The sequence below is a fragment of the Lepidothrix coronata genome, unplaced genomic scaffold, assembly GCF_001604755.1.
Source record: "Lepidothrix coronata isolate B3197 unplaced genomic scaffold, Lepidothrix_coronata-1.0 Scaffold80, whole genome shotgun sequence".
In the NCBI taxonomy this organism is placed as follows: domain Eukaryota; kingdom Metazoa; phylum Chordata; class Aves; order Passeriformes; family Pipridae; genus Lepidothrix; species Lepidothrix coronata.
In genome coordinates, this window is record NW_016690260.1 from 2061247 (window position 1) to 2080503 (window position 19257).

The 19257-nt window shown below is 40.0% G+C and overlaps 1 protein-coding gene and 1 long non-coding RNA gene across 8 annotated transcripts in view; one reads left to right on the top strand and one right to left on the bottom strand.

The window, feature by feature from the left end:
- The window catches only part of LOC108499898, a 12568-nt gene extending 4106 nt beyond the window's left edge, over nt 1-8462 (bottom strand). For both annotated transcript variants that reach the window (XR_001875685.1, XR_001875684.1), the window contains exons 1-3: nt 7368-8462; nt 4447-4530; nt 615-757 (exon numbers count right to left, since the gene is read on the bottom strand). This is a non-coding gene — a long non-coding RNA (uncharacterized LOC108499898). The remainder of the gene's footprint in view (nt 1-614; nt 758-4446; nt 4531-7367) is intronic.
- EPC1 (enhancer of polycomb homolog 1) overlaps nt 1-19257 on the top strand; it is a 66037-nt gene that overhangs the window by 6925 nt on the left and 39855 nt on the right. For 2 of the 6 annotated variants that reach the window (XM_017820206.1, XM_017820208.1), the window contains exon 1: nt 8959-9420. The exons of 1 other annotated variant lie outside the window; for it this stretch is intronic. In XM_017820206.1, the coding sequence (XP_017675695.1) occupies nt 9268-9420 (153 nt within the window). In that variant the 5' untranslated portion in view covers nt 8959-9267. Of the gene's footprint in view, nt 1-8958; nt 9421-9970; nt 9992-19257 lie in introns of those variants that run through there. 3 more of the 6 variants (XM_017820209.1, XM_017820207.1, XM_017820211.1) reach the window with 3 other exon arrangements.

The window sequence follows — 19257 nt, forward strand, 5'->3', positions numbered from 1 at the left end:
ACAAGACAGAATATCTTGACGTCTTTAGACAATGCGACTATATATTCACAATTCAGTAAAAGTGCCACAATCAGCATTTTTAAAGAAGAAGACATGCTGGATAACAGCTGGAAAAAATACATCTAATGGCTCCACATATATACATTCTGTTTAGCCCATATCCATTTATAATCACATAATGAATGAAGATTCTGTAAGAAAGTATTCTGGTTTCTTTTGTAATCTCTGGATGTATTTCCAAACTAAAAATTGGATATTGCAGGAATCTGTGGGATGAAAGCTCTAGTCAAGCAGACTTCCAGATGAGCTACTTTAATGTGAGAAACTGTTTTCCTTCCCATCTTACATGCTCTTCCTTTTTTTTTTTTTTTTAATTAGGTCATATCCTTTTGTGTTCTTGAGTTGCTTATAAATCAGATGAAGTTCAGTGGACCTGGCACTTGTGACCAGTACCAGGCTTGTGCACAGAGCCCTGTGTCAATGACAGGGCTCTGTCACCTTCTCTTGCTCAGACAGGCGGAATGTTGATCGGCTGTAAAACTGACACACTGCTCAATAACAGAGTGAGAGTGGAGTGTCTTTATCAGGCAGGGGCGAGGGGCTGGAACTCTTACCTGCTTCTACTCTTAAGTGATTTGAGAAAACCACTTTCCATTTGGCTGTGTTTCTCAGGTTGCCCTTACGGAAGATTTGGGGATTTCACTGGGTGGGGTGAGAAGAAAATGCCAATTATATCACAGCAGCCTGGGTTTCCCACCTGCATTATGACACAGAAAATAACCTAATGTGATGTCTCTATTTTTCTTCTCAGGGTGACTTCAAGTTTTCGTCTAAACAAAAACACTTCTCCTCTTAACATCTGCCCAACTCCCACAAGTTTTTTGCATTCTCTAAATGTTCAAAAACCTCAGAAAATATATTTTCTTCAGATTAACCCTATCAGAGTTTTACATTTTTTATGCCTCCAATGCTATCATTTAAATATATATATACATCAGAAGAGTCTTATCAGATTTGTGTTCAGATCTAGCCTCCTCTGCTGGATATTTATAGTCAAACTCAATTCATTAGGGTTTTTTTCACTAATACAGCATTATTAATTTATGCTTTCTGAAGTGCATATATAAATGTTTGGTTATAAATATTATCATGATTAGTTTGTATCCTAGAAGTCAAACATTATCTCTAGAACATTCACTTATGCTTAATTTAGAAGTATAAATCAAACTACACTGTGTAAAAAAAAAAAAAACCAAACGCTTCTAAAATTGAAAGAATATTTGTGTTCTTGCAAACTTTTGAAATCCAAAAGCTGAGTTATTTGTATTTTTTTCATTTCTTTGGAGAAATGTATTTACCTTAAGTAAAGATGGTATAGCCTTTATTAGGTATTTAATGACACAACTGTATTAATTGGATCTGAAATTCAGGGTTCACTCATGCTAGGTATGTAGGTAGGTCTCACTAACATTAAAAAAAAAAAAATCTAAACATATGCTTTGGGAAATGCCTCTTTATTCCAAGATGCAAGTATACTTTTCCTGCACCAAGAGACTTCTGAAGCCTGGCTGATTCCTGTTTAGGTATAAGTCAGTGTTTTCCACAGTTATCTGAGGCAAGCAGATACACTACTTTCATTCTGATTCAGGAACTGCAATTTAAAACGATTTGCTTTATATAGTAACGTTATTTAACAGTTATTTAACATCAGCAACGTAGTTCTGAAGTTCTGAAAATACTTGATCATACTAACCAGAAGCTCTGGAGCACTTGAAATGATTTTTCATAGACTAACTTGCAAGACAGGATTTCTATCTTGGGAGTGTAAGGTAAAAAATTAGGACATTAGAGCATATGTCTTTCCCTGCATTGAATTTGCTGTATATTTGCATTTACATAGGGCAGTGCAACTAACAGCGTAGAAGTAAACTTTCTAAAGTCATGCAAAGGCATGTAGCTTGTCCCCAGTTTACCCCTTTATCCAGGGTTGGGGTGTGAGCACTGTGGCAGCTTAAGGTTTATTTAGTGGTGTGGTGTGTGTTTGTGCTGGGTTTTTTTTGTTTTTAACGTAGCGGTCAATTGAAAGACTCAGGACAGTCTTCAACCCGTGTACAACTATGATTTCTGTACTTCTGCTTTCCTTTTTTAGCCTTTCACCTTATTCTATGCAGAATATCAAAGTAATCTATCCTTAGCTCTTGAATTAGAGTTGTGTTCACAAGAGAAAGTGGGGCTTTTTTTTTTTGTTTGTGGGTTTTCTTGCTTTTTTGTTTTGTTTGTTTGCTTAGTTGTGAGGTTTTTTGCAAGAAAAGCATAAGGTTTTTTGCCCTTCTGCTGGCTTTTCTACTGGAAATAATACAGAATCATATGATTAAATTCACCTGACTCAGAAATCATTCATGTGTTATAATCTGATATTTGCAGAAGTCCATACCTAAGTAAGAGGTGCCTAGCCAGTCTGTCCAGCTCAAATTGTGTTTACCTAATAAATTGTGATTTTAATATTATTATTGTTTTGTATGTCAGAACACAAAATGTTTTGGATTAAGATTTAAAAAAAAACCAAACCAGAGCATAAAGTCAGACATTTTTGGATTTTTTTTTTTGGTCCCCTTTGTCTTACTACTTAATCCTAAAAGATTATTTTGTGAAATGAGTTGCTGGTGACAGTGACTAAATTAAGAATTCAAGGTGTGTCTAGCACAGTATTTTAGAAGGTTTACACATTTTAACCTAAAACCGTAAAGGAGAAACTCATAAATCACTTTTAACCCTTGCAATTCTTAGGATAACTTTTCTGAATCCGTTAAAATTTAAACAGGGAAAAATAAATTTCAATACAGAAGAGTCTCTGCATAATTTGTGTCATTACCACTGCTGTATCTAAGAGAATAACTGCTTCCACTATAATGTGTTTTCCCTAGACATATAAGAACTTGAATCTCTGGAACAAGCCATATAAAGGAAGCTCATTCCTTTCTGACAGTACAAAACAACCTCCCTCAAACCCTCTGTGCTTTCAGATACATTTTAAGCAAGAGAATGGTAAAATGGGCTCTGTCTTCCCAGGTAATGTTGGGACAAATGTTGAGTTCTGTAAAATAATAATCCTAAATAATTCATTCCTCTTGCACTTTCTGGTCCTCCTATATAGGCAAGTGCCTCCACTATCTCTAAGAGCTTAGCTATAGTTGGAAAAGTAGGAATCTGGCTATAGCTTTTGCTCTCTTTACTTTGTGTCTTCTCTGTAAGAGAATTGTTGGCTAGTGATTTTCCTTCTCTTTTAGATATGGCTCAGTGGCATATCCAAAAAGTTGAGGTTCAGCTTAGTTTCCCTGAGGATGCTGGACTTGACTTTTGAGTATGTATAACTGAAAAGACATCCCCAGAGAAGATTACACCATTAAATTGGCATCTAGATCCTTTCACTTGTGGGAAAAAAACATTGCCTGTTATATATATACTTGAAATTATAACACCCCACCCATACACAGTGATATGTAATCAGTCTGAAAGCAAATAAGAACTCCTTCATTTATAGACTAGTTCAGGCACTAGTCTTGTAGGCAAAAGTTTTAAAATATAGCATATGACAGTGTTACTATTTTGGGTGTGTATTAAATTGCATATATAGTTGTATCATTTTCAAATCCTTTTTGCACAGCTTTTATTGTTCAGACTGTTGTATTCTGCAGCTTTCACAAACTAGATCACATGAAGAAAGAGGGCAGTGGCCGTAAACTGCAGATAGTGGGGACATATAAATTCCAACACGGATCTTTCTGGGTGGCTTTTCTTCTGCTATGTGCAGTTAGGCTTTTGTCAGAGTTGTTAATGTATCTGATGGCATTCCCACCTGGTACTCAGGGCAGCTCCATAAGCAGTGGTGCCGATACCAGTGAGGGGGCAGTGCAGCTACAGAGGAGAAAGAGCGGGTGGCAGAGCAGGGAGAGGGAGCAGTGTCTTAAACCAACATTATTACCAAAGGCAGCACAGCACAAAGTGAGAGCCTGAGAAATGACAGAACCACTGTTCATTTCAGCCTGTCTTGGTTTTGTTGACATTACCTGCTGCAAAATACTGTTGCCTTGTGATTTCCTGTGTGTAGTTTTAAAATGTGAAACCCACTGATCACATGGCAATTCCTTATCCAGTTTTAGGTACAGTCACTTGTGACAAAGCATTAAAACTTTGGACTGTGTTGCAAGAAGGCCAACTTCAGTGCCTCTGTTCTGAATGCTGAGGATACAACTGGTTCTGTAATGCTGCACTACTGGTCATTTCTAGTAAGATACTGCTCATGAGAATAGCAGTTGTTGGGCTTGTAATGGAAAAGTTACATGCTCATTTTTAGCACGAGCTTCTTGTCTTACCAGGCTGTTGTATCTCCAAATTTAAATATTTTTTTTGGGCAGTTTTGGAATCTAAAGGATTATGCTTACTTACGTTCTGTTGAATAGTAACAGGAACACAATATCAAATGCAGTAGTATCTCATCTCTTGGTATTCTGCACCGTAAACTGAAAGTGCCTACAAAAAATAAAAGGTAACTGAAAGATTTGACCATGCAGTACATGTACCAGAAATAAAAATTTAATTTGTTTTACATATATATATATATAATCTCCCCTCATTAAGTCAAGAATTGAGGAAGAGATTTACTTGGTCACTACATCAAATTATGATTCAGAGAACTCCAAATAAGCTTTGTACCTACTGCATCTCAACCATGAACACCTGAAATAACTAAATGAATATATTGTACCATTCTTTTGAGATACCAAAGCTATGAAACACTAAATTATATTTAAAAAAAGTCACAGAGGTTATCACAAAGTCATTCTACACCAGTTTTGTAGTGTGGTGTCTGAACTGTTTATGTGTGACAGTTCCATTATCTCTTTTAACACAGACAGTTGACACAAGTAAATAAGGCGAAATTCACTGTGCGTTACATTATGGTTGAAATCTTCCAGCTATTAAGATAATTTCTGTATGCATCTACTTACTATTGTAATGTGACATTTTATAAAATAATGAAGAACCTCTAGTGTCATATTTGCCTACATTTATCTCATTTAAATTCAAACTCCAAGTATGAGATGATTTAAAAGAATATAGCTATCTAGTGTTGTAAAACATATACAAGGTAGCTGAGAAGGAAATTTGAACAGTAGCATCACCACCAAATGTAGAACAGGAATATACATAAAAAATCCATTAAAGCTTATCCAGATATGGTAATTTCAGAATGTGCCTTTTTTAATACTTGAGTATTGAATGTGTGTGCGTGGAGATATCAGTGACATTTTTTTTATCAGTTCAGAATAGTTAGCATTTATGGAGATAAAAAAAACCAGATCAACAAAAATTATGTATAGATAAATGATGAGTTAGTAGAAGGGTATGAAGTAGTCAGAATGACAAAAATTAAAAATTGCAAGTATTTATGAATATGAAAGTCAGTGTATAGTTTAGCATAATACAAAATACAAATAAATCCTAATACAAAAAAAGGAGAATAAAAATGTTTTAAAAAAAATTTTTAGATGTTGAACAACTGTCTCCTAGAATTTTATATCCTTAAAATATGAAATTGCTTGATTACAGAAAGCACCAAAAATGATACAGGATTTAACCTGCATGGACTTTATGTGCAGCTCTTTTGTGATGATGATTGGTGTTAAAATGTGAGACAGTATTAAACTCATGTTCAAAAAACTACAATTCATGCTTAAATAAATGACTGGAAGTCTTTCTTTAACTCAGAGAGGCCTTAAGCTGCAAAACTAAATAAATACTAAAATTTGTAAGAACTTGTCAAATGGTACAGAAAACCTGCAAACCAAAATAGCAAGTTAAGTTTTTGGGCATCACAAACACAAGTTAGATGAGAGGAAAAGAGACCTCTGTCTGTAGCTGCATGGAGCAAGTTGTTGTAAATTTGCCCCTAATGCTCAGTCTGAATTTAGGACTTCTGAATGTATATTTAAATGGCGATATTTACCAGCTACATAGCTGATACATAAAGTACTTTCATTTAGTTCTTTCAATTGGTTTCATATCATAAAAAATGAAGTCTTAAAGAAATGCCCCAAATGCTAAAGATCTAATTTCAGCAGTTTGCAAAAAAAAACCAAAACCAAACAAAAAAACCCAAAACAAAACACAAACAACCAAAAACCAACAAAAAACCCCAACACACACAAAAAAACCTCCCAAAATGAAAAAACATAAAACCATCAGTTCAAAATGTTATATTCATTATATTTCAGTTACTTTACCTTACAGTTAAATTTTTAAAATAGATAACACAGCACTTTGGTTCACCAAATTAGTTTACACTTACTGATCTTTTACTGACAGCCTGCAAAGAGTATTTTGGTCATTATGCAAAACATACCAATTCTGCATTAACTGCTGTCATAGTGCAGCACTGATGTCTACAGATGTAATGTGTTCATTTTGGTAAAAGCTACAAAATGGAAAAAGCTAAATACTCCTGCATATTGTAACTGAAAGGAAAGTAAAATGGAAACATCAGTCTGTTTATGTTCTATGCCTTTTCCCGTCACCACCTTTTACAGAACAGACATTAGGGCTGATGTTGCATTGTTTTCAAATATCACACTTTTCATCTTACTAGTAATTTGATTTAGTTAATTTTGAGGACTAATCATCTGCTGCTACAAAATATTTAAACACAATCTATTTTATTAGCAAAACATTAAAAGCTGATGAGTCCAAGAGTTTCAGGCCAACACTCCTTCTTAATGCATACTGTCCTCTTTGTATCCAAATGTTATTGCCTGTTCTGCTTGCTCTGCACTTTTCTCAAGCCTGTGGCAGGGTTAGAAATGCAAAGGTCACTTAAGGATAAGTTTGTACTTGATTATTTATTCTTTCTTTATAGTTCAGGGTATTTCCAATACTTTGCTTTTAATTATGTTCATTATGTATTGTTTTCCTTTCATCAGCAAAAGTGAAGAGTTATGTTTAATGGCCTTATTTTTTGCTTAGCTGCCAGGTGTTTCATTTTCATTTAATGTTTCAAGTCAAAGTCAATCTATGATGGCATATTGCTTTGAGGTTTTTGGGTTTTTTTGTCTGCTAATTGGATAAACTAAATTATTTAGTATTTCCGGAAAACTGTAGATGTTTTATGGGCAATTTATTTTAAGATTACTTTTTCTAGTTAGTGTGCGTTTTAAGCTTTAAAGTTAGAGTATAAAGGGATATAATGTTTAAACATTTGGTTCTGATGTAACTACTGACATACGAATGAATACAATGATATTCCTTAGTTCATGCCACTCTCCTTAAAAAAAAAAACCAAAACCAAAAACAACAACAAACAAAACCCAAACCTTCCTAAAAAAACCAAGTCTCATTCTCCTTAGCAGCTGTCTTCCACTGCATTACCCATTTGCGAAACAGATGGAATTTCTGGTCCCAGAGAGGTTATGAAGCCAAGTTGCTTGCAAGTTAAACAGTTTGGGAGACCTACACGGAAGACACATGCAAATAGTTGGCTTGAAACTGCTGCTAACAACTGCATGTAGTAATATTTCATCCAGTGTCTAGTAGTTGCTCAAGGTTCAGGATGGTATTATTATTAAAGAGGTGATGAGATTAAAAAAATGGCTTTTGTTTCTATTACAGAGATCAGATTTCTAAAATTGCTAAGCAAACTTAGGTTTCCCTAATTTTTTTTTGTTATATCTATGTCCTATTTCTTAAAGTTCTATTTCCCAGAAGTAGTATGGGATAAAGAACAAGTTCTGTCTACCAATTCTCATATATCAGTACAAAACTACAGTATGTTGCTTTAAAAGTGGAGGGGCACTTGAATTCAATCAAAACACAACTTTCTCACATTTTAAAATGGAAATAAGCATAACTTCAGGAAGGTGGGGTTTACTTTAGAACTGGAATTATCTAGTGCAAGAACATAACATAGATGAGGAGGTGGATTGTTCCTTAACTCGGCGGCTCCAGCCCCGGCCTGGCAGGAGCGGAGTTTGACGTTCCCGGGGCTGCGCTGGGAATGCTCTGGGGCAGCACGTGCAGGCAGCGCTGGGACCAGGGAGACTCTGCCTTCCTACCCCCTGCTTATCGCCGGGTAACGCATCAATTTAATCGACTCACTGGGATGTAAACGAGCTTCCCTAATGAGACATGCTCAGATGAGTTCTACCCTTTGCCTAGGGTGAGCTCGCTTGAGCGGGTCACTGGTAATAAATGCACGCAAGGGTTAAACCAGTTCGCGTGTCTGCGCTGCGCTGCCGGACCAAGTTTCTGAAAGCCTCAAAGAAAAGCGCTGGGGATGCGGTTGTGGGGGCGCCCGGTTCTTACGGTTCTTCCTCGTTTTCGGGGAGCTGCTCGTGTTTGTCTTACATATAGCGCGAGTGCGAACTCGGTTCGGCGGTGCGGGGACGGAGCGAGCCCGGGTGCGGGTGAGGGGCCGCGGGTGTGGGGCCGGTCCCTGGGGCGGGGGCGCTCCCCGGGCGGCCCCGCGCTCGGACCCCGCCTCAGCGCGACCGGGTTGGGGCGAGTTCAGCGCCCGGCGCCGCTGTCCTGCGGTCCGGCCCCCGAGCGGCCGGAAAGGTCGAGGTCGGCAATTCCCCGCCTCTCTCGCCCAGGTTTCCCGGAGCTGTCAGGGTCAGGCGCGGCTGTCGGGGACGGTGCCCCCAGTGTGGAGGATTTGGGGCCGCCCAAACCTCCTCGCCGCGGCAGGAGAGGAGCGCGGCTCCCCGGCACGGCTCGGCGAGCGGAGCGGTGCCGCACGCTGATTAAAGCCCCGGTTTACTCCCGGCTGCGCCCCCCGATCCCGTTGCCCCGCTGCCGCTCCGATCCCCGCCGCATTCCTGCTCCCGTTCCGGCCGCTCGGAGCCCGCCGCGCTCCCGCGCCGCCGTGCCCGCGCGGCGCGCGCTCCCCCCGGGCGGCGCCGTGCCCGCGCCTTGCGCGATGCAGTGTGGGAATGGCTGTGGCGCTGGGGTTGGCTGAAAGAGGCGGCCAGTCGAGGTTTAATGTCCGCCATGTTGGCCGTGGCGTATTGAGCGGAACCGGAGCGGCGGAGGAGCGGAGCCAGCGCCCAGCCCAGCCGCGCCAGCCGGCGCCGCCGGGCCCCGTGTCGGAGTGCGCCCCGCCCCGCCGGGGGAGCCCCGGTCCCTCCATGAGATCGCTCGGCGGGGTCCGGCTCTCAGCTCGGAGCGCTCTTGCTGTCGCCCCCCCCTTCCCAGCCGGAGCCGCCATCGCCGCCTAACATGAGCAAACTGTCGTTCCGGGCCCGGGCGCTGGACGCGTCCAAGCCGCTGCCCGTCTTCCGCTGCGAGGACCTGCCTGACTTGGCCGAATATGCCTCCATTAACCGGGCCGTGCCGCAGATGCCCACGGGCATGGAGAAGGAAGAGGAGTCGGTACGTGAGACCCCCCCCCCCTCGGCCGGGTCCCACCATCCCCCCCGCACCCGGGCCCCCACCTTCGCCTCTGCGCAAGCACAAAATGGCCGCCATCTTCTCCCCACTCTCCCCGCCCGCCGGGAGGGGGGGGACACCCGGGGCGGGAAGGCGCCGATCCCGGGGGCCCCTCACCGCGTCCTCCCCCGGGGCTCCCTCACAGCCCCCTCGCCCCCCGCGCGCGACCCGCGGCCGCCGGCGGCCCCTCGGCGGGGGCCCGAAAGGCACAAAGGGGGTCACGTGACCGCGCGGGGCGGCCGCCATTTTGTGTGTCGGTCCCTGGGCCGGGCCTGGTGCGGCAGCCGCGAGGCGCAGACGGGGCCCGGCGGCGGCGCCGTGCCCGCGCGGCCCCGCCGGGGGGCGCTGCCGAGCCGGACGGGGCCGCGGGGGGCGCGCGGCGGCGGGAGCGCGCGTGGGCCCGGCCGGCCTCAGGGGAGCGGGACCTTCCTCCCCTGCCCAGAGATAGGGAGCGGATCGGGTTCCGCTTGGGTTTACTTGAAAACCCTAGAAGCACCTTCAGACATACTTAGAGGTCTGTAAGGTGTAAGTAAAATTGTGATGGTTCCTCCGAAAGTCGGTTCTGAAGCACGACTGAGAGTGAGGAAATCCGTGTTGGGAGGCTAAAAGTCTGTCATTTCCCGCTCGATTTTGCTGTCTCAGTGGAGGGTGAAACTTATACCTTTTTGAACTTCGGGATCGTTTAATCATTTGCTCAGCACTTTCCAAGATAGGTGAAACAATCACTGGCTGTTACTGCTGAAGATAAAACACTCGGTAGCGGTTGTTGTTGAAGACCCCGGCTCTGAAGTGTGTTGTTACTTTCAGTGTTTATAAATCTTTAGTTATTTCCTTAGTATAATCAGTTTTCCCCATCTGTGTATTAAGCACAGCAAATAGGGGAGAACTGTAGAAATAGTTACATAAGCAGGTTTTGAAATTTGGTGCTAAGAACAAAGGTGATAGTTTCATAGTCCTGAGTTTTTCTAGTTGTCTGACTTTTCTTGTCTGTTAAAGGTGGCAGCTCTGAAGTTTCTGTTTGTATTTCTAGATGTAGAATCCTTTGAGTTACCTTTATTTTAAGAGAAGTATCATCTTTAAGTGGAGTTTTCTGTCTGTGGCAGTACTACAGTAAGTTAACTGAGTCTGTGAGTTTTTGTGAAATGTCTTCAGGCAGAGTGATTTCTAGAGAGTAATACTCTTCATGCTGTTGTCTATTCAGTAACTGCTCTGTGAGGCTTTTGTAGCATAACTCCCTACCATTTGAACATAATTCAGTATTTCCAAGTCTTGTGCAAGTCGTAAGTTGCTTTAAACATCCGCTAAAATGTACATTGTGAAGTGTGGTGGTTTTGTTTTTTGTGTTTTCGTATTTGTTTTTAATTGGTAGGTTGGTGTTTTTTATGGTTTTGTTTTGATGGTGTTTATTTTTGTAGAGGTGCTCAAAACTTTAGCATGGTATCCACTGAGGAATAGGTAGCAGTGCTTAGAATGCTTGTATTTCTTTTTGACACAATAGATATGTTCTGAATTGAAACACGAAGATTCTGAATATAAGAGAAAGCACCCTTAGTTTCCTCTTGTACCAGAATTTTAAGTTTTGTTGTTTGCTGTGATGCTTGCTGAGTTTATTTCTCAGTTCAAGTGAGAGAGTGGGCATTTATTTATGTAGAAATGTCAGATTGCTGTCTTTTACTGCTTGCCTGGCAGTTACAAGTTTTCAGACTAGAAAATTACGTGGGCTGTCTGTATAGTCTCCCTAAACCTAGAGAGATATGTCCTAGCTAAGGAAAAGTAGTAATGGGCAAGGGAAAGATATTAAACATTATCATAAGGTTTGTTTTTGTGGTTAATGCGATGCTTTTGTTTCCTAAATCTAGCTTCGAGGGTTAAATTTCAGAGCAGTAGGCGTAAGTAGTCACTTTCCTTAGTTAAAGTTTGCTCATGCCTGTATTTGAATATGCACACAAGCACACACCCCCAAGAGAAATTTGTTTGCCATCGGTAGACACAGGTGTCTTTCTGAATCCCTTTCGAATCTTATGTGAAGTAGTTGACATTAAACTCTTCCTCCTTCGTGTTTCTGCAAACTTGCTAGATTTCCTTACTTCCCTCTTGTTGCCCTAAAAAGCTTTCTCTTCAGTTTTATGTTGGTGTTGACAAAAGAGAGACACAATTTTACGACTTAAGTCACGCCAAACCTCACAGGTTTAATACTCTCGCGTTCTGTTTCCCAAACTTCATGCCGTGCAGGATTTAGGAAGGTTAGTAGTTGTTTGTGTTATGTAGCAGCTGAAAACCTGAGTTGGAGGATTTTTTTTCCTAATACGAAAATGATAGATGTTTTGTATTACAAACAGATGGCAAAGTGTCCGTAAGAGTCTGGAGGAGAGGGCGGCTTCCACTAGTGTAACAAGCATTTATAACTTTTTATAAATAGAATTCTAGCAGTGCTTTGAGTTTTGCATAAATGTAATTTTAAATGAACACATATTTGGAGCTAAGAGCTCTCGACTAAATAACTTTCCCTAGGGAAAAATGCAATCAAAGAGATTTAATATTCAAGCATCAAGTCACAAGATATTTAAATGACTAATTACTGTTTTGATGCACAAAAAAGAATCTTATTTTGCTTCCCTTTCATCTTATCTTTCTCCCATCCTGTTCCTACAAAGAACAAATAGGGAGAATAGCGCATCTTCACTGTTACAATTGAAAACTTCAGTTGAGCAGTGATATTCTGTAAGAGTCTTCTGAAGGAAAAACAATGTTGCTGAGTTGACTTGAGTTCTGAAATACCCAGCTGATACCAGAGATATAGTAACTCTTAAAAGAAGTGACAACTAAGGGCCTTAAAGTGATTAACAAGTAGACTGTGCCTTGCTTCAACCATGGCTTCAGGTAATGATTTTGTGTGGAGGTAGAAGACTAGTAAAAAGCTCTTTGGCAACACAGACAGTGGTACTGGAAGTTACCGTCTGATCCTGTGTTCTTACAGTTGATTTAGCTCCCAGGTTTTTGGGGTAAACACGTTGTGGCTGTTGCTAAGTCTGTTGCTAAATCTAAGAAACTAAAAAGTATCAGGAGACATATGCGTGTCAAAAAACCCAAATCCTTCAAAATGTAATGACATTTGTTATGTAACACTGAACATCTCCTGTATTGTCTAAAAATCCTGGTTTTGAGCAAAACACATCTTCAAAGCTGTAATTTTGAGAACCAGACAATAGACCACTGTTAATGGTATAGTAATGCTAGGAAGTCAATTTAATTGGTAACTGCCTGAATAAACAAGTAGGTGGATTGGATTTGTTTATCCTTTATAAAGGACTTTTAAAAAGGTGTTAATCTGTGTAGCCTGTGGTTTTCTGTTTTTGAGGGGGATGTTGCTTTTTCTTTAACTGGAAATTCAGATTCTAGATTGAAAGGAGAACAGCTGGAAAAGCAGAGCAGAGGTAAATTTAGTTAAGTGGGATAAAAACTAAAAAAATAAGACAGACTGAAGCTTTTTGAATGTGCTCATTAACTTATGTTTTGGATACAAAGTGTGCATAGATCTACAGGCATCCTAGATTTGACGGCCTCCAACCAAACTAAGGGAAACTACGTTTGTTTTCCTTGCATCCTTTTGAAAGGAAAGGAGATAAGACACACTGCATCCTCAGCCTCTAGATTTGTATACAAAGAAATAAAAATGTAGGAGAGGGTTGAGACTTTGTAGATAAGTAAAAATACATATCCTCATGGAAAATAACTGAATATAGTTGGTTGGGTTTTTTGTTGGGGCTTTTTTTTCAGGGTTTTTTTTTTTTTTTCAAGAGAGTTAAAGGAACAAAGCCATTTGTTTGAAGCACCTCATGTCAGCATTATAAGGCATATTTAAAATGTTGGGAAGTTAGAACTTCTCAGTTGAAGCAGTGCCTCAGCAAAGGTTAGTGTGTGAGCAGAGATACTTTTAATTAAGTCCCATAGTATGTATCAGAGGTATTAATTATCTAATAGGAAAATATGTCTGTGTTGATGACATTTCCAGAGTTAATAACAATCCTGTGGGTATGGGAATTATCATGGCTTTGAGGAATTTTTTGGTTTTTTCTAGAGTGAGTTTGTTATCCTGATGTAGATGCCGATAGTACCATGGTCTGCTAAGGTTTTGGATGTTAGTTTGGGTTTTTGTCTTGTGCATGTTCAAGTTTGTATAGGTTAGATGCATTTTTCCCTCGGGTAAACTTTTTAAAATCCCATTGTCTCTGACCTTGGTGTTGAGGCAGGGGAGAGAGTCCTGTTGTTTTATTGAATTATTCTTAACTCCCTCTTCTGACTAAGATCCTGGTCTGATGGTGAATCGTTGCCCTCACCTTAACACTGAAGTGGCTGCTTGCTTGTCCTACTACATTTCTGCCAGAGTGATTTCAGAGTTTAAAATTCGAGCTTACTTTCTATTTTTAGGTGGTGTTGCTGGTTGCAGAAAGAAGGATTAAGCACTCAGAATTCAAAATTATAATTGCACAGAATGAATCTGTTCATTCAGTTCTTACTGTTTTTCTTTGTAAATGTGTCATGGTGTAACTGGCAGGTTGCACAGCAGGTGGAATTAAGTGTATCTGTGTAATTATCGTCTGTGGATACTGTCATACTCTGTTACCTGGTGTTTGAGCAAACCCTTGAAATAGTTTAAACTGTGCTTTTGATCTCTTTAAATCCACAGTTGTATTATCTTCCCTGCCCTGCCTTTGGGGATGCTTAAGAAAAACTTACTTGATAAAATTTCATTATTAGACATAATTTTTTTCCCCCTTCAGTATGACCTGTCAATATTTCCTAATGCTATAGAAAATCTGGTGCAGATAAGCTAATGTTCGTTCAAATGCTTCAGAAGACTTTAAACACATTCTCTAATAGGATGTGTCGTAATTTAGCGAAGCACTACTTGGTAAATTTTCATTTACCCAGTTTGGGCAGCCTCAAGGATCACGTCTCTCCATAGAACTGCCTTGGGCACTGCTGCCAGAGATCCTTTTCAAGCAATATCTGCCCAGAAAAATATGCCTTTCTCCTCCCAAATCCATACTGGAGGCGTTGGCAGGCTACCATATCCAGGTTCTCTTGCTGCTGAAACAGCTGCTTTTAGCCTATCAAGGGAAAAAGCTGGTAAGAAATGTACAAAAAGGCACCCATGTTACCGTCTAAGCTCTGATGAATTTAAAAACGTATAAAATGTGTAGCTGAGGTGTAGTGAGTCATTGTATGAACAGTCTTAACTTACATATGAAAATTTAACTAAAGGTTCTGTAGTCTTTTTTTATTACATTCTTGCCAGCATAAGAAACTGCATTCTGTGAGTGCTTCCATAAAAGTGTGTGTTTCTAATTCAACAACTGTGTATGTGGTGTCTTAAATACTCTTAAAATAACCACTCCCTTGCTGATGCATGATTCACAGTTATTGGGTATTCTGGAATCTTGGAGGGGCAATCGAAATCACATGAATGTAAAATCATAGCAGGGACTGTAACTGAATCAGTAGTTTCAAGTCTGGATTTTGGTTTTTTTTTTCTTTTATGGAGTATCAGAAAACTCGCTATGAAGTTTTTTGCTTACTAACAGAAGAGAATCTTTGCCCCCTTCCGCAGTTGTAGAAGTCCTGAAATCTTACAATAGAGCAACTGAATTCCTTTAGTGGTCTCTTCTTAGAAGTCAACAATTGAAACACTAAAGGATTTTGAAGCAAATGGGGAGAGTAGAGACACCTCTTTTTGCATATTCTTCGATTCGTGAGTCCTATAAACTGGAAGAGTATTGCTTCCTGTCTGTGTTGTGTCCCCCTTTGTCCAGCTTTTCTGCTCACTCATAGTAGGAAGCATTCATTTTATATACCAGTCTAATCTTTTTTTTTTGTGCTCGACTTTAAATACATTTCACTTGTAGATTAGATTTTCAAGAACCTATGTGTTTGATAATTTGATAGGTGGGGAACAGGGAAACAAGGGCTTGTTGCTATTTTGTCTAAAACAACAGTCTACAGACACCTCAGTTCATAACTGGAAGAGATTTTTCTGTGAGCTGATATAATGACCTGAACTTTACCTTTTAGTATGGTGTTGAGCTTAGTTGCTTACCTCAGATATCCCTGTGGGGAAAATACTTAGAGAATTTTGAGAGAAAAAATGTGACAGCTTATGACAACTGGGGCCAAATTGCAAGTGTAAGAAAACTCTCATACCATGTCAAAATATTCAAGTGATGAAAAGTGTTTGCTTCATTTTCCCTTTCTCTCTCTGTGCCCAGGTCCCAACTATTTAGTGATAGTGACAGCTTCCTGGATATTCCAGCTTCGGTTACACTAAAGCTTTCTGTTCTGCTCTGTTTAGTGTTGGAAGTTACTCTGTGCACATGAACATTCATGCAAGTTAGGAAATCTGGCTGATGGGGAGGAGTAGCTTCTGTGGTGAACAATTTATGCACCACCTTCAGCTACCTGAAGAAGTTGTTAATTCTGTGATGTGAAACCCACCTGTGCCAGCAGTGTTTTCCTTTAAAGTCAGAGAGATGATGGTGGCACAAAATTCTGTTACAGATTGGTGCCATTTATTTGAGGCTGGAATGAGATTGCCTGTTCCAGTTAGAAGTCAGAAGCAACAAAATCTACTGGTTCATCTAGGAACAAGAAGTATAGATTATGCCTTTGGGATTTGACAACATCCTAGAAGGTAGCAGTTCTGTGTAGAAGTTTAGGAATTATGATAGATGTCCTGTTGTTATGCTGTAGAGAAGGTGGGCACTAATTTGTGAGCAGGGGACTGCTATTAAAGTGGTTTGATAAGGTGATGTTAGTGTTCTGTACATGCTCTCAGTTGACCATGTAATAGTGATGATGTGTACACCATGCTCTAAAGTAATGCTGAAACTACTTAAGCTCTCAGAAAATAGCAGGAGTTGGTTATGTATGTCAGAGGCTTCTCCAGGAGGTTCAAATTCTGTTTTGAAATTGTGGAGGGTATGAATTAGCAAACTTTAGTTTGTTTATTGTCTATAACATTTAATATTGAAAGAGGTTTTTCTATTTGAAAGCAGAATAATTAGGACACTTTAAGTAATCTTAATGGCATGAAACTGTGTCAGGGAATGTTTAGGCTGACTAGCAAAGAGGGTGGTTGGGCACTGGAACAGGGTCCCCATGGAAGTGGTCACAGCTCCAAGCCTGTCTTGAGTTAAGGAAGCCTTTGGACAACGCTCTCAGGCACATGGTGTGATTCTTGTGGTTGTCCTGTGCAGAGCTACGAGTTGGACTTGCTGGTGTCCCTTCCAACTCAGGACATTCTGTGATTCTGTTCTCTAAGTTATATATGTATACAGCAGCAATTTATTCCATTGAAGAAAGCTATATGTGGACTGCTCTTAAGGAATCATTTGAGCATGCATATTCAAATTATTTTTTTCCTTTTCTTGACTTCCCAATAATTGCACATGGGGAAGATATGGAACAGCAGTGGCTTTATGCATAGCAGAGTTGACTGGAGTGAGACCAATTGTCCATGTTCAGACTTGAGGTAAAAAAGATTAGACTTGCTTAGTACTCATTTACTTAAAAATCTGTCTCAAATTGTTTACACTAAGCTGGGGAAAGGGGGAAGGACACCCACAAATACAACTTTGTTAGCAGTATTCTTAATAGCACAAGAAGTAATGCAACTGGCAGGGGTTTGGAGTTGAAGCAGAGGAGCTGTAAGTCATTTTAGAGCCAGACTTGTATGGAAAGGCTTTACCTCCTGGGAATTTTCACAGCTGGTCTTAAGGAGGATCCCCATGAAGTTGTCTTCCTGACTGCTTTGCAGCTTTGATATATAATGTATTTCAGCAAAAGATTGGGTATTAATTGTATGCAGAAGAATATTAATAACATTATTAATGAGAAGGGGCAATAGTTCATAACCTTCCTGTTCAAGAATCATGGTGATATGTCCTTGGTTTTCTTCCAGTTTTAATAGCTAACATTCTGTATTTATTCCAGTAAGGTTTTAGTTGTTCATAGGAACCTGACTATTATTAATTTGTTTCAGGTAGGAAAAATGTGCATCGTAGCAAGCCCTTAAATCTGCCAATGTTTTCGCTAAGTAGACCACTTTGATTGTAGCTTGCCACAGTGATTGTGCCCTGACTGTATGATCATATCCCTCAAAAATACATATGCAGTTACTTATCAATTTGTAGAGAGTATTTGGTCTGAGTTTTGAATACCTGTAAGTTAATGCATTATTTTTTCAAGTGTTTGTTTTTAAGGAACAAGTACCTGTATATGTGCGGGAATCTACTCTGCTAGAGCAGAACATTCCAATTTGCAGGCCATGTAGGTATATGTAATAAGTTACTTGTTCTTTTTACACATTGCACTTGTAAGAGGGAAAACCAGCTTTAATGTCAGGGAACACATCAAATGGCATCAGGCAGAAAATGCTGGCTGCTGCTCTTGTGTCTGTGTATGTACTCTTCCTGTTTAGTGAGTATGCTCTGCTCTCCCTTCCACCAGTCCATGTGTATTTCTGTGTATTTAGCTTTATGTGCTGTTCTGGGAGGATCTTTCCGGTTAATCAGATATGTGAAGGTGAATTGAATGAATTGAGGATGCAATAAAAGTTTGAAAACTTTCAGGTCTGTCATTTTCTTCAAGCACAGGTAGGTAGCTCGAGTGAGAGAGGAAACGATCCTCTTAAGGCTTAAGTACCACTCCTAAAGATTTGTTTCCTTTGTATTTAATCAGGAATTACAAAATTATTGCTTTTTGAATTGGAAGCTTTCAAGAGGGTGTTGTTGGAAAGGATTGCTTTCCAATATCCGTTTGAGTTCATACCTTTATATCAATTTCAAGACTTCAAGGTTGTTCCAAGTCATAAATAGAAATCAGTTAGAGATCTTGAAGCCTTCCTGGAACACTTACAAAGCTTACATTCGAGGAGAGAGATTTGTAGTAAAGGCTGCCCTATGCACACATTTAATGCTACTGTCTGTTTTTTGTTATGATTTGAAGCACTGTAATGTTCAGGATTTTCATTGGTCAGATGTTCAATGCAAAGCGTGACTGCTGGGAAGATGTTAGCATGCAAAGAGGAATTCTGCATCGACTTTTTTTTCCCCAGATTTTCCTTTTCAAAACTCAAGGATTTTGTGTCAGGCTGTGTTGTTATGAAAGTGTAATGATTGTGCATTAAAGATGCAGAACTTCTTTAGAAGGTGAAGAAGGATCCATGTTGCTTTTCTAAACTCTTGGTCTGCAGTTAGGCTCACTGAAAATGCTCTTCTTGGCATAGGCATGGAAGCACTTTATATGACTTGATTTTACTTTTTTTTAAACCCTTTTTTCTATTATCATTCCTCATGTTAATCTGTCTACATAGTATGGAACATATTTCCTTCCAGGCGTTTCACAGGATTAAATTATTTGAAATGTCCCATTCTTGTGTGTTTCTAAATTCTCTAATTTTGTTCTTCTTCTTAAGTTTCTTTGAACACTGGTGATAAAATTGGATTCCTGACTTCCCTTGTGCTTTTATGTTTTTCCTTAAGAAATGCAGCTTTTAAATGTGTGGTAAAGTCTCCACCCCTCCACCCCCAGTTCTCTATTAGTATTTCAGCAGGATATGTCCTGTGTGCCTTTTTGATACTTGATTTTTCTCAGTACTTAAAATACAAGAAAGAGAATTCTGAAAAGAGTGGCAGAAAATAGGAACTGGTTTCAGGGAGAAGATTGTGCAGTGTTGTGATATGACAAGATTGACAATTCACTAACCTAGATATGATACATCTC